Source organism: Staurois parvus, unplaced genomic scaffold (assembly GCF_062004578.1).
Source record: "Staurois parvus isolate SC_StPar_1 unplaced genomic scaffold, SC_StPar_1.0 ptg000297l, whole genome shotgun sequence".
Lineage (NCBI taxonomy): Eukaryota > Metazoa > Chordata > Amphibia > Anura > Ranidae > Staurois > Staurois parvus.
This window is the reverse complement of record NW_028318093.1, coordinates 5,623,545-5,639,457: the sequence shown is the minus strand read 5'-3', so window position 1 is coordinate 5,639,457 and position 15,913 is coordinate 5,623,545. Positions and strand designations below refer to the sequence as shown.

The window sequence follows — 15,913 nt, the reverse complement described above, 5'->3', positions numbered from 1 at the left end:
TGAAACCATCAGTTCCAAAAATATTTTTCTCAGTCTCGTCACTCCAGATTTCAGAATCCCAGTAGTCTTCTTTTTCAGCATGGGCCCTGTCAAATTCTAGGCAGGCTTTTTTGTGCATGGGCTTTAGGAGAGGCTTCCTTCATGGACGACACCCATGCATGCCATTCTTCTGCAGTGTACACCATATTGTGTCACAGGAAACAATCACCCCAGTTTGGCTTTCTACTTCTTTAGCTAACTGCAGTGAATTTGCATGGCAATTTTCTTCAACCCTTCTCATCAGAAGATGCTCCTGTCAAGGTGTTAACTTTCATGGATGGCCTTGACATCTCTGTGAGATGGTTGCAGTTCCATCTTTGTTAGATTTGTGTATCAGTTTTGCTACAGTATCCTGACTGATAAGTAAAGCTTTGCTGATCTTCTTGTAGTCTTCACCTTTCTTGTGTATAGCATTATTTCTGTGTATAGAATTATTTTCTTTCTCAGGCCTTGTGACATTTCTCTTCCATGTGGTGCCATTGCTGACAGCTTGAAATGGGAAGGGGTTTTATTTGTTATGCAACACCCTTTTATAATCAACTGTCTGCTGGACACCTGTTTGATGAATAGACTTACCTGTAGTTGAATTCTTGTCTGGCCACCTAGAGAACACAGTGGACTTTGTCCATGTCCGCTAAAACTGCGTGGACAAAGACCCATCATCCACCTGCTCTGCTCTGATCAGCCGGGGATCTGTGAGCTGATCCCCTGCTGACCAAAATGCAGTCTGCCCTGTGTGAAAGGGGCCTTACATTCATGACAACATATGTATATGCAGTGGGGAAAATAATTTTTTATACCCTGCAGATTTTGTAAGTTTGCCCATTTACAAAGAAATGAAGGCTCTATATCATTTAAAATACACCTTTGATTAAAAAATAGAGACAGAATATCAACCAAAATCCAGAAAAAACACGATACAAATGTTATAAATTGACTTGCAGTTCAGTGGGTAAAATAAGCATTTGATCCCCAAGCAAAACATGACTTAGCACTTGCTGGAAAAACCCTTTTGGGCAAGCATAGAGGTAAGATGTTTCTTGTAGTGGAGTACCAGATCTGCACACATTTCCAGAGGCATTTTGGTCAACTCTTCTTTACAGAGCTTCTCTAAGTTCTTAAGGTTTCTTGGCTATTGCTTGGCAACTCAAAGTTTCAGCTCCCTCCATATATTTTCTGTAGGATTAAGGTCTGGAGACTGGCTAGGCTACGTCATGACCTTAACGTGCTTCTTCTTTGTTGCCTTAGTGGTATGTTTTGGGTCATTGTCATGCTGGAAGACCCATCTATGACCTATCTTCAGTGTTCTGGCTGAGGGAAGAAGGTTCTTATCCAATATTTTACAATACATGGCCCTGTCCGTTGGACCCTCAATGCAGCAAATTTGGCCTGTACCTTTAGCAGAGAAACAGCACCAAAGCATAACGTTTCAACCTCTGTGCCTGACTGTAGGGATGGCGATCTTAGGGTCATAGTCAGCATTTTTCTTCCTCCAAACACGGCAAGTCGAGTTAGTGCCAAAGAGCTCAATTTTGGTCTCATCTAACCACAGCACTTTCTCCCAATCCTTCACTGAATCATTTAGATGTTCATTGGCAAACTTCAGATGGGCCTGTACATGTTCCTTCTTGAGGACGGGGACCTTTCAAGCGCTGCAGGATTCCAATCCATGGCGGCATATTGTTTTACTAATTGTTTATTTGGTGACTGTGGTCCCAACTGCCTTGTGATCATTCACAAGCTCCTCCTGTGTAGTTCTGGGATGATCCCTCACTTTTCTCATCCTTAACCCATGAGGCGAAATCTTGCATAGAGCTCCAGACTGAGGGTGAATGATGGTTATTTTGTATTTCTTCCATTTGCGAATTATCCCTCCAACAGTTGTCTCCTTCTCACCAAGTTTCTTGCTGATGGTCTTATAGCCCATTCCAGCCTTGTGCAGGTCTACAATCTTGTCCACGACATCCTTTGACAGCTCTTTGGTCTTGCCCATGGCAGAAAGATTCTGTGGACAGGTGTCTTTTATACGAGTTGTCATTAGGAGCACTTAAATTGACAGGACTAATCTGTTTACCACATAAGCACATAGCCAGTCTGTGGGAGCCAGAATTATTATTGGTTCATAGAAGATCAAATATTTATGCTGTTCATATATATTCTGTCTCCATCATTTTAAATACACCTATGATAAAAATTATAGACACTTAATGTCTTTGTAAGTGGGCAAACTTACAAAATCTGCAGGGGATCAAAAATTATTTTCCCTACTGTATATGGCATCATTAACACACATTACACATACATACCAGGTTAGGTGCTCTCTGATGGCCTCTTGCTGGTCATCCCTGAGTACCATCTAAAATAATACTCTGGACTACAGTGACTGAAGCAGGCAGATCTAGTTTATTGTTTGACAGAAGCTGGAGAGTAGACTACATGGATATGAACAGAACATTTCTCATGCTGGTTATTAAAAACACAAAGACATTGAATAAAAATCTGCTGCACATGGAGGACAGTGAACAGTGGTTTTAATACAATAAATAAATAAAAACATTTAAAGGTAAACAGTGCTGACACTAAGTAACACATTCTCCATTTTTTGTTCCAGATTTTGCATTTTCTGCTCTAGTTTTGATGATTTCAAGCAGTTTACCAGTTCTTGTCTCTCTGTAGAGTTACATATCTTTGTGCAAGTGGCACAGGCTATCAGCACAGACTCCAGTAGGCAGTGTTTGGCATAAAAAGAGTTAATTAATAGTGGTTATGCAATAGGTAATGTTTTCTTGTAGTCCTATAGAAGTCCCAGCCCTATTGCTAGTTTGTAGAACACAGGAGGCAGTTTGAATCATTGCCAAGGGTTGGGTATCACAGCATTTGGGTGAGACGGATATGATGTGAACACTTTGAGCACCGATAACACAAGCCTGACACTTAGACCTGGGGATAAGGTCAATTGTAGGGGATCACGTTAGGTTGAACATTCGGAGTTCATTTTTAAGGTTAGTTTAGGAATAGGGTCAAGTTAACATTTTAGGGCAAGTTAAATGTTAGGGATCATTAAAGGTTAAAGCCAAACTCCAGCCAAAAAATTTTTAATATTTAGATAAAATTCTGAAGTGTAATTTATTTAAAAAGTGTGAAGGAAAGGGAATAGTTGTCACTGAGACAGGAAGATACATACTTAGGTTAGAACCTCTGTCAGGTTATTACTATTCTTTTTTATAGAAAATAAGTGTTTTGCTGTAGTCTTTGGAAATTAGGCCCCTTTCACAAGGGCGGACTCCGCCAGCGGATTCACTGATTCCCACTGAGCAGGCGGATGACAGGCCCCTGTCCACTCTGCCTATGCAGAGCAGACATAGACACAGCCCATTTTCCTCTATGGGCGGTCGGATGTAAAACGGACTGCCTTGTCTGTTTAAATCCAACTGTCATCTGATCCGCTAGAAGGATGGGGAACGAATCCCCATCTGTCTGTTTTTAGCAGATTGGATGCAGGAGGGTGTAAATGGGCACATGTCTGTTTACATCCGCCATTCCATAGAGGGCAATGGATCTGATCGGGGTCACCTGGAAAACAGGCCTAATCCTAACCTAACCCTGTAAAAAGGGCATTAGGGTAAATCTCCATAATGCGGACACAGACCCCAAGTAAAAACATGACATAGCTTCTACCCTTTGGCTTTAAAGGTTCATTTTAGTGGACTGGTTGAATTTGACTGTGGCAGGGAGGATGTTAGGGCACAGTAAGAATTCGGTTATGAACATGGATTTAGGTATGAAGAACATTGGTTTTTATTTTGTTAATGCCAACATCTTGGCAAATAAGGGCTTGAGTTATAGCTGTCAATGTTAAAGATTAAGTGCACCTTTGCAATAAAAAATGCTATTTTGCTGCTTCTTATCCACTTCCCCTTTGGAAGATTTACCCCCCTTCCTGACCAGGTCATTTTTTGCAAAATGGCCCGCTTTACTTTAACTTACAATTGCGTGGTCATGCACTTCTGTACATTTGGTTTGTGTGAAAGTTATAACGTGTACAAATGGTGGTTTATATACTGTAATTTTTATTTAATTATTTATTTATATAAGTAATGGAGGCGATCAGTGACTTACAGTGGGACTGCAGCGGGCATTCTGACACTGTGGGAACTAACTACCAATGACATCTCAAGTAACTAATACAGTGATCAGTGCTAATAAAAAGCACAGACACTGTACTAATAACACTGGGCAGGAAGGGGTGAACATCTGGCGTGATCAAAGGGTTAACTGTGTGTTAGGGAGTGTTTTTCATTGTATACTATATGTGCGGTTCTACTAAGGAGACCTGCTGCTTTCTATCTCTCTGCTGTGCAGAGAAATAGAAAGCAGCACATCCATGCTGACAGTAGAGAGACCTGTGTTGTTTACACAGATCTCTCCCCACTCAGCTTCGCTGATGATCAACGAGTCCCAGCCGGGATTTACCAGTCAGGACCCAGGGGTACATCCTCAGGAGCCAATAGCAGCGCAGGTAGGGCGGAGCGCACGTGCCCCCTATCCAGAAATGCAAAATCACAGATATTTACGGGATTTTGCGCAGCGAAGATGCCCTGTAGCAGTACTTCTGCTATGGGGTGGCAGGCAAGCAGTTATTTGTTCCTATTTTGCCCAATGGCAGTTGTCTGCATATCTGGAAATACATTTCTTTCTATATATGGTGCAGGTTTTATCTTAATTCAATGGCTGAAAGCATAAGAAGACAGAGGAAAAAGGGAACAAGGCTCTCTGCATTTCCTGTTATATAAAAGAATTTACCCCAGCATGTAGATGTTTATGTTCATGAGCCAGACATGAGACATGAAGTCTGAATTACCAGAAAGATTTCAGGCCACAGAACAAGAAAGGAAAAGGTCTATCTTTAACAATTTGATTGATTTGACTGAATGTTAAGGACCTAAAGTGTTTCAAAAGTGCACTTATTCTTTACAGTGGAAGTTTCAAGCAGTCGTAATGACTGAGTAAATGTAGCCCTTTATGGGACTATATTGTTGCCCAACATAAATATTTTGGCACAGTCATGCAATAGTGGCAGATACTGGGACACTGACATCCATGCTACAAAGGATTTGGCAGGCTAGAATGTTTTGCCTGATTTTTTTTTAATTTACATCTGCTTATACAGCAGATCTATCAGCAATAACTGAATATTTAGTGGACGGGTCAAATGAAAGAAAAATGTGTAAGGCTCTATGTGCTCAAGTTCTATAATGCTGCTTTACCTTGAGGAGTGTGACCACATTTTCTAGGCCTGAAATGGTATCAGATTCCGCCTCATCTCCTGGCAATTCCTCAACTGCCTAAGCATATTCTTCAGCGACTGAAACATCAGACTGTCAGAGCTGCAGATGAAAAGACTGGCTAGACTGAAGATGTTCATCATCGCTCTCCTTACAGTAGCTCATTCAGACAGTTGATGAAGATTATGGAAAATGAATAAAGAAGAATTACACAAAGCTCTGTATAAAAATAAGTTTTGCAGTTTTACAATCAATATACAATTAAATGGACTGTTTTAACAATTGCCTAAAGTTCTCCTTTAATAAAAAATAAATCAACCAAAAAGACATTAATATTTATAATGCTGTGTAATAGGTAAATATTTGTAAAAATACGTACGTTTTATTCTAACATTGTTCATTCATTACAGTATACTGCAATCCATACCAGTATATTGCTAAAGCTGAAATGAGAACAGCAGGCTCTTTATATTGGAAAATATTGTACGAAGAGCAGTAAACCATAGCAACCAATCAGCAATAAAGTTTGCTTTCCTTTTCTGTAACCTGCTGAAAACTGAAATCTGATTGGGTGTTAAGGGTGCTAAACACTACCTTGTTAAACATATACTCTAGTCAAATGTCAGCCTTGAGATACATACAAGGTTCAGAGTCTACCTGCTATTTACGCCAATTTTCATCCAGGTATCATTGCTGTAGTGCACCAAGGATCCTGCCCCCTATTCTTAGTAATCTGGTGTGCTGTGAACCCTATTTCTGATAAAGAAGATGAATTCCTGTGTCCCAATTCCTCCCTTTATACACTATATGGCAAAAAAGTATGTGGACACACTCCAAATTATTGAGTTCAGGTATTCCCATTGAAGAGTACTGGTAATGCTACAGCATACACAGACATTTTAGACAATTGTGCTTGATCAACCATGTGGCAACAGTTTATGGAAAGCCCTTTTGTGTTTCAAGACTGCGTCTCTGGGCACCAAGCCAGCTCCAGTAAGACACTGATTGGTATGGAGAAATTTACATGGCCTGCATGCACAAAGCCCTGACTGCAACGCTACAGAACATCTTTTGACTGAAATGGAATACTGACTGTGAGACAGGTCTTCACGTTTAACATCAGTTCCTGACCTCAGAAACGCTCTTTTGGTTGAATAGGCATAGATTCACACTGACTCCAACATCTTGTGAAAATCCTTTCCAGAAGAGTGGAGGCAGTTATAGACAACAAAGGAGGATGGAGGTCTCCATATTAATGGCCTAGGTTTTGAAATACGTTGTCCAACAAATTCATACTGTATAGGTGTAATGGTCAGGTGCCCACAGCCTTTTGGCCATAGAGTGTATAACAACAATGTAACTAAAAACAATTCTCACAGCCACCAGTAACTAAAAGAAAGATTTAGAAGCTAGACTACAGGCTCCAAGTGAGCTGTGTACTGGGTGCAGGGAATTACAGACAACTCAAATAAAGCGTATCTAAACCCAAAATAAAAACGTTATACACTGCAGCTTTAGATGTAGTGGCTGTAGTTTCCTTTTTTTAAGAGGTTTATGCACTTGGTGATCCTGTCAGTAACATACCTCCTCTCCTAGAGTGACAGCGCTCACTTACTGTATTGCATTTATGGAGGAGCAGCGTGGTCACTGTATGCTGCTTTCCTGATTTGGGCTACAAAAACCTTCCGCCCTCATTATCTCCATTACATGAGAAATGAGGTGTTGTATAACTGAAACAAAGCTGATAAAATAAAAATGTCAGTTTAGTACACAAAAAGTAAAGTTACAAGCAAGGACACTGGATTCCTATCAAGATCAACAGGTAGTTTTCTCTACTTTCAGAAAATAAATTTATTCTAAAGAAAGAAAACTAATGCAGCCACTACCTCTAAGGACTAGTGCGCTGCAATATTTTCTACCTGGGTTTAGATATACTTTAGGGTAAATTAAATGAACATTCCTATTTTATCAACAGCTGCTATTGCCTGAAATTGCTTTTTAAATATGACTGACTTGTAATATAAAATATACCATTTTATTTTCTGAAATACCTAGGTAATTAATTCAATTGCCTACAGTTAAGGCAAATATAAAAACCTGTTTTGTATTTTAAGAACCAGTTTTGTATATCAAGACTGCTAGTCTTTAAAGGGTCTGTCTGAATGCTAGAGACTTATTGTGCTGTGCAATAGTCTGTTCCACTCTTCACATATATAGTTTTGAATAGTCCAAAAATCAACTTCTTTTTAAGATATAAATAAAATAACCTACATATATAATATTTACATGCCAAATTTAACAAAACATTTGGTACATCAAAGAATGTAATATATGATATATACACATGGAAAGTGTCTCTATTGTCCCTAGAAACCAGTTTCTAGTTTTTTTTGTAGTGTAAAAAATACACATCAAGTATGTACTGTAAATTGTTGCAGGTTGCTGTGGGCAACGCTAACAACTTCCTTTTAGATCTTTTTTTTATACATGAGACCCAGTACATAAACAGAACTTATACCTAAAGGTTAAAGTGCTTTAACCTGAGATTCATTGGCTTAAAATATTTACCAATGCAAAAAAACAAAAAAAATGCCCCCTTGGCTACTGGGGTGCTGTCTTCTTGAAATGCGTCTAGTTTTATCACAGCTTTCCTAAGCAGCACAATCAGGTAACTTGACTATAGGATTTAATTTCATTCTGTCCATATAATTTAAAGAACATCTACAGAAAATAAACATCTTTCACAACTAGGTGCATCTTCCATTGTAAGGAAAATCTAACTAGTCTTAGTTCTTTTTTTTTTTTTGTTTCCAGTAGTTTCAACAGCAGGAATCATGCAGTTTACAAATACTATAATGGCATGACTTAACAGTGGTGTAACTTAGATCCAACCTTTGCTACCTCGTAAATTGCTTTCACATAAACTAGCTGTAAGCCATGTTAGAGCTGGCCATAGACATTGGACGGTGGACAGATAAACATGTATAATCCAGTCAGTATACTGTGTGTTACTCAGAAATGCAGACTTGTAATATCTATACCCTCAGCAAACAATTCCACAGCTAGAGACATCACATTTGTCCCCAGATTCTGCCAAAATTGGAATAAAAAATATTGATGGGAGGCCAACTACCCTATCCACTGAGAATATCCCTACTTTGAACAGTGCGGAATACATGGTCAAATGATTCTGAATGCTATAATAAATGTAGCATAGATATCAGCAAAGCTACCCATGTTGGGAAAGTCTCTGGAGTACTTTGGCTCTCAGGCTGGCATGGGGCTAACGACACTATACTAGAAGAGAAAATAAATGCTGCAACACCAAAAGAGGAGGCCTTTATTTGCTTTAATGTCATGGAAAAAGTAAGAGGTTATCTTCTTTAAAAAACACATTTAAAAAAAGATCAGTAGATCTATACGTTATAGAAAACTTAAGATATATACAAAACTTGCTCTTCCTATAAAAGCAAAGCTTGGCCCTACCATTTCTCACTGGCCAGTGAGGCTATCCATCACATCAATGGACCAAATGGGATGAAGGGTTGAGATTAAAGCGGAGCTCCACCCAAAAGGTGAAGTTCCGCTTTAGAGACTGGTCCCCCACTCCCCATTAAGGATTGACACCTTTGGGGAGCAGGGGGGGAGCGGGTACCTGAAATTGATAGGTACCTGCTCCCACTGCGATCGCCTTGGCGATCAGAAGTGGAAGTTGTCCTTCTACTCTCCTTCCCCGTAGTCTTCTGGGACATGTGACAGGTCCCAGAAGACTACGGGGCCATTCAGGAAGCGCAGCGCTACTCACGCATGCGCAGTGGGCACCCAGCTGTGAAGCTGCAAGCTGTCACAGCCAAGTGCCCACACTGTAGATGCCGGTGCCTGGAACACCAGACGGCTGGTGAAACGGGCTGCGGGAAGGACACTGCGGGATTGTGGGACAGGCGAGCAGCTGTTTTTTAAAAGTCAGCAGCTACAGTTTTTGTAGCTGCTGAATTTTATTTTGTTACAGTGTGAGTGGAACTCTGCTTTAAGTTTATTAGGATAAGCTGCAATTGGTATAAAACTTAAGCTGCCAAAACAGCTTAATCTACTGATCAATTTGATGTATAATTTTTACTGAAGATAACCTAACTGAAGATGTTGAGATCATTAAACTCAACCAATTAACACTTTTACATCCTTTCAGTCAGTCAGGCCACTTCTAACCTTCTAGGAGTTGCTCTTAATCACACAGATATATTTTACAATCTGCTGGGAAAAGCACCATGTGAGCAGTTGTGATCCTTCACTTTCCAAGCAAAGAATTATGCATGACAATGATATGAGAGTCTCAGAGCTCCATTGACATGCTTAAGGACTGCCAGATATCTGTCTACATTTCATTTTCTGCACAGGATCTGCCTGTCTATGGCTACCTTTATAAAAGAAAATGTGGCATGGTGTCAACTACCCAAAACATTGCAGAAAGCTGAAATTCATGTGCGAGTCACAATCCACACTGTTTTAAAGTTTCCCTTTTGCCCCTGCCACAGTAAAATCAGCATGCTTCCATCTCCTTCACATTTTTGAAGAAAACAAACATAGGGAATTCAATTTGAAGGTTCACAGTAATAATAAATAAAACCAAAAATACCTTCATAATACATACACACAAGAAGTTATCACTATGTTGAAAGGTGTTATGGAATTTGCCTGTCTATCCTAAGAACTGGTTGCAGCAGGATTATTAGACTGTGCAGATGTTGAGGCTTCTTCCTTGTCTCCATCATGGGTGTTCAGAGGCAGAATGGAGTTTGTTTTGGATTTCTGGACATTATAATAGCCAGTATTTCCCCTGACAGTGACATACTCCCAACCTCCCTGTAAAAAACACAAAATGGCATAATCAAAAAGCACAATTTATTTTTTCACTGAATTCTAGATTCTAGGAGGTAGGTGAGGAATGTCTTGGAATCTCCAGCCAATTGGGGAAAAATATTCACTTTACTGATGTATAACTTGAAACAAAGCCAAAGCTTTTCAGCGGATTAGGGTTCCTACTTTTTCTGGGTTTTGATAGTGTTAAATCTGTTGGTCGTGAAGACTTCATATTGGTGTTCTGGAGTGTGCTATGCTTGCAAAGACCAACAGATCTAACACTACTAAAACCAGTAAAAAAGGGGAGTCCCAACCCCCAATTAATGTTAGATAGGTTTTACATCCTACACTAACAAAGTTATCATTGTTCTTCAACCTGCTGGAGTTTCCAAGACTTTCTTTTCACACATGGTGCTCCTCATCTACCCTTGCAGTCCTCACAAGAATGAAAGTGAAATCAGAAATGTATGTCAGCATTATTCACAATAAAGACTCATAAGAAAGGGCCTTTCTTTCCCATAAATAGTGACTATACCAAAAACAAGCTGTTGCAATGAATCTGTTTTTTCAAGGTAAATTCAGACAGAACTGTAATCTACACTAGATGGTGATCATATCCTTATTTCCAATAAACAGTCTCAACAAACATGGATAGTTAATGATTTTTTTTATTTATAAGATGACATAACTGTGCTATTACAATGTACTGTATGAGACTGCTATGCTGTAACCTGTCACCTATGCAGAAGCTATTAAATATCCCAAGGATGGAGAGCCTCTACATAAGAATTATTGGCATGTTTTTGAAAAGTGTTGATCTGGGAGAAACCAATACAGATGAGTATAATATTTTAGGAGGGGCAGTTAACTAAAAAGTATTCAAAATTTATCTGAAAGTGCATCTGCTCCCAAACTACTAAGCAGTAAAAGCACTTTAAAACAAGCCCTCATTTATCTCTGTAGCTAAAAGCATTGTGGAGATAAATCTTCAAAATACACAGTAAAGGCATAGAAATCTCAGCTTTTAAAAGGAGAGACAAATCTAGGCAGCCTGCCAGTCCTCCATTGTATATTGTAAACTCTGCTGACCAAAGCCCAACTTCATAGTGTGTTGTGATCTTTGAGAAAAAAAATCAATTCACAGTGCATGCAGGTAGGGCGGTAAGTAAGGGCTTGTTCTAAAGCTCTTTTACTGTTGTTAACCACTTGAGACCCAGGGACTTTCTCTACAGCATTTTCCTGTAATTTTTCCCAATGCAACATAATTGTGTAATTTGTACTACCCCATATATTTATTCCTGTCCAGGTCTGCCTATTAAACTTAAATAAGTGTGATTTTTAAGTAACATATCAGAATACTGAAGCTCAGAGTGAATGTATGCATTTTACTTTAGGGCAGCCTTATTCCCCATTTGTCACTACACTGTGACTCACACAGGGTCAAAAATTACTTTGTGTAAACTGTTAACATCAAGATCTGATCCGATTGGCCAGGGCACACCGGTGACTTTTTCAAAAATTTGCAACCACTAAAAATCCAAACGACATCGCAGAAGCATTGTGCTTACAGTATTCTGTTCACTTATTAAGTGCCGTGTTGCAAGATCTGAAGCTCTGGAACGGATCGTCTCAGCTCTTGGGTTTAGTGCTGGATACCTGCTGTAACCCACAGAACACAAGAAGCCTACTTACCGGGCATTCGTCACTGGGTGCATACTGCCCTACACAATAGTACTACTCAGTGCACCATCCAGCCCTGTTCAGCCTTAGTAGCCATCAGCCTTTCATAAGGTTTGACAGGGTGTCTGCATTGAGGCTTGATGGTGCACATCTGCCCTCCACCCACAGCTAAATGTCAGAGCCCCATGCACTGGGGTTAAACACCCAGTGTGCATTCGGTCTAATGGCAAGTAACTACATACGTACAACAGGATCATGTAAAGGCAATGTACAAATAAGCAACAACCTGCTAATACTCACCCCAATCCCATAATCCCAGGAATGCCCTTTAAGTGCCATAGGTTGAACCCCTAAGCGATGGCAGACAGTACCACAGCTCAGACTATGGCTTCCTTGCACTTTGTCTGCGATCACCCAAATCTAAAAAAAGACACAAAATAAATATATAAAAAACTATTTGCAAAAACAGCTGAGAGAAAAAAAAAACTATAGTCATAAAAAGGCAAAGTTCTATAATCAAATACATTTTGTATTTGACAAAATAAAGTCCAAATGGTAAGGACTCTATTCAAGAAAGACTATGACAAGTGGTGACAAATTTGACAAAATCTTCTTTTCAAATTATTTAAAATACATTTTATCTGTAGAGCTGTTAGGACCATGTAAAAAACAGCTTCTTATTCAGCTAATATTCAGTTTAAAAAACATTTTTTGATAAAGCCAGTATTAACGTTTATATTATGCTTCCAGATACTGTAAGGCTTCTTAATGTAGCTATCTCTCAACAATGCCAGATCATAGGCATGTTTCCAATACATGAAAATTGTTTCGTAGTGTGGCAGCAGTACAAACCAATTTCTGTAAGGAAGGAACTAGAATTTGTACATTTTATTGGTGATCAATGAGTTTGGATAACCTGCTTAATTGCTTAGTAAATAAAGAATGTTTTCTAAGCACAGTTTTCTGTGTGGCTTGTACACAGTGACCATTTCTAGATGTCCGAAATCAGGGTAGACACTGCTTTTCCTTATAATGTATTGTTTTCTCTGGGTAGTGCTAGAATGGCCTACCTACTGTATATTAATAACACATACTGTGATTAATATTGAATGATATACAGTAACCAGTAGCACATAATTATATTTTAACATTTATGAGTGACAGAAGTCAATTGAATAATTACTGAATAGCTTTTGTGAGCTAGTTTATTAGGGCAAAGACCAGTGTGGAAATACATTAAAGTAGATTTAAACCCTGATTGAATGAGTTTAGTTTGCTAAAGCACTGTGCGTAATTAAAAATAGCATTTTTCTAAAATACTGATTTTCTGTCCTATTTTGCACCACTGTACTGCTGCTCCAGCCTCTTACAACCTCTTCCTGACTACATGATCCAGCCTTGGCAGTATATTATTGCTCAGACCCAGCTTCTTCATAGAGAATATGTTGGAAAATGTGTCTCCACCAATGGCAGCAACTGAACAATAAACGGAACATAAGAAGCACTGCCTGAACCAGGAGCTTCAACACAGGATCATTAGGTATTACTTTAATGGAAGCTGAATACTTCTAAAGACAAAACAAATTTTGAAAATACCTCAAAGGCTAACTCCACCTTTATTACCAAGCTACCTATTAAAGTCAATTGACCTAGTATCAGCCTCTCGTAATACCAGTACAGCAGAGCTGGAATGTAACAAGTGAAAACAGCACAAGCAGCCAATCAGTTCTGTGCTGACAAGAAACATGCTGAAGGTGTTCTAAAGCCTGAAGGCCCTTTTACCTTAAAGCATTACCTGCATGAAGGTGAACAACTTTCCATTAATTGTCCCCCCGCTCCCCCCAATGATTACCTGAGTCCTGGATCGATTCAGCACTGTGCCCATCTGCAGAAGAGCTGGTTCTCTCTCTTACCTCTCACAGGCTCAGTGGCAGCAACAGGAGCCATTGGCCCCTACTGCTCTCAATCAAATGCTATGAGGTGGGAGCAGAGTGTGGGACCGAGCCAGTCTGCGTGTGTCAATAGACAAATACAGCCCAACCCGGGAACAAGACCACAGGTGTCACCATAGGAAGCAGGCCTGAGATGCCACAATATATAGCAACAGTATCATATTTAAAAAAAAGCTCCACCTTTTATCAATAAACAGCTGTCCTTGAGGTCCAGTCAAGTGACATTAACTTATTACATTAGTCTGCTGCGGGCATAAGGACACATTTTCTCAGTCTCCTTTAAACCAGTGATCAAATTTGCAACATTGTAGCTTAAAGCGGTAGTAAACGTGCCGTTTAGGAGATATTCACAGCTGTTGCAGCCGGTGACATCACTGGCACAACACACTCTGCATTCAGGGAGTACAGAGTGTGCCACGGAATACAGAGCGTCGTGCCACAATTGTGATAAGCGTGGGGGTGGCGTCATCGCAGCCCGGCTATTTTCTACAGAGTTTATTACCGCTTTAATTGCGAGCCACAAGGTGAGAGGCTGACCTGGGTCAGACATTTGTAAATGGAACAGATACCAAAATGTACATGACTGTGTCATCTCTGAGGCAGCACCTAAGTCCAGAAAGTAGACGCTGCATCAGGAAAGTGACAAAGATGGCTCCATCCCTCTGGAAAGAATACAATGTCTGGGGGAGTGTGATCTTCGTGAATGGTAATATATAAATAAAATTGTACTTTTCACAAGCAGGAACCTACTTCTTGCTGAAAAGTTTCCTTTAGTGAGCTGAATATAGAACAAAAGCTATACAGAGATATATCTACAGTAGGTACTGCTTGCATACTGTATATTGCTTCCACTTGACAGAAGCATCTTGGCTGGTATATAGAAAACATATTGATTTCAAATTATTATTAAATTTAAACAAAGCCCAATCTAGGGGTAGCATAAAATGATTCACAAACATGGGACAACATGATTCACAAACATGGGACAACATGATTCACAAACATGGGACAACATGATTCACAAACATGGGACAACATGATTCACTTCACAAACATGGGACTCACATCTTTCTTACCATAGCTTAAAAATGCTACGGAAATTAAAAAATAAAAACCTGGATGTTTGATGAATGATGAATATTTTTATAACAAAATTGTGTAGGCCTTGATTATCCTGTTTGGAGACAGACAGTTCTCCGATCACAAAGCTGCAAGAATAAATGTGCTGCTGAGAGGGATTTCTAGTTCTCCATACAGACACCAAAGCTTTTGTTAGGGGGAAGCTTCAGCCCATACTTTTATGCTTGATTTCTTCGAAGGGACAGATTTATTTCTGCTGCCAAGAATTGTCTGGCTGAAGCTGCACATGTTGTTTATTTTATTTTGCCGAAGTATAAATGCTTATTTTTTACAGACACTTATATAGCACCATCAGTGTCACCATTTCGCAGTGCTTCACATAATGTTCATGCCCATCAGTTCCTGGCCTCATGGAGCCCACAATCTAAGGTGCCTATCTCACATACAGTACATACACACTAATTTAGGCCAATTTAGACAGGAGTCATTTACCCTACCAGCTGGTCTTTCGCGTGTGGGTGGAAACCAGAGTACCCATAGGAAAGCACAGGGAAATCATGCAGATTCCAGGCAGGCAGTGTTCTGGTTGTGATTTAAACTGAAAATCACAGCGCTGCAAGCCATAAGTTGCTTAGTAGCCACTAAGTCACTGGATTTTTTTATCTGTACCTCTAGTCCTAAGTCTTAGTTGAAAGAAGTAAAGCTTGCATATGTAATATTCAACTATGACTGTCCCAGTCTACATACAGTACCTAATCAGACTGTACATCGCATTGATAGCATTCACATATACATAAATGTTTAAAGAACCCTCAGGGGTTTCTATTTACCCTACTACTCTTCTTCTGGCATACAAATACCCCAGAACACTGATAGTTTACTTAGGTCTTGTTAACTGTATTAAGCCTTGTTTACACAGGGTATATGAACCCAGGGTGTGTTCAGGGCCATGCAACCCACACCCACACCCACACAGATGTCACATTGAGAGCAGCTGCTGCATCTCAACTGACAGCAACG

General features: G+C 39.7%; 1 protein-coding gene across 2 annotated transcripts in view; it reads right to left on the bottom strand.

Annotated features, from left to right (window-relative positions):
* Nucleotides 1–2,423: 2,423 nt before the first annotated feature.
* TECPR1 (tectonin beta-propeller repeat containing 1) overlaps nt 2,424–15,913 on the bottom strand; it is a 110,845-nt gene continuing 97,355 nt past the window's right edge. For both annotated transcript variants that reach the window (XM_089682743.1, XM_089682742.1), the window contains 2 exons: nt 12,162–12,281; nt 2,424–10,184 (listed from right to left, as the gene is read on the bottom strand). In XM_089682743.1, coding sequence (XP_089538869.1) covers nt 10,026–10,184; nt 12,162–12,281 — 279 coding nt within the window. In that variant the 3' untranslated portion in view covers nt 2,424–10,025. The remainder of the gene's footprint in view (nt 10,185–12,161; nt 12,282–15,913) is intronic.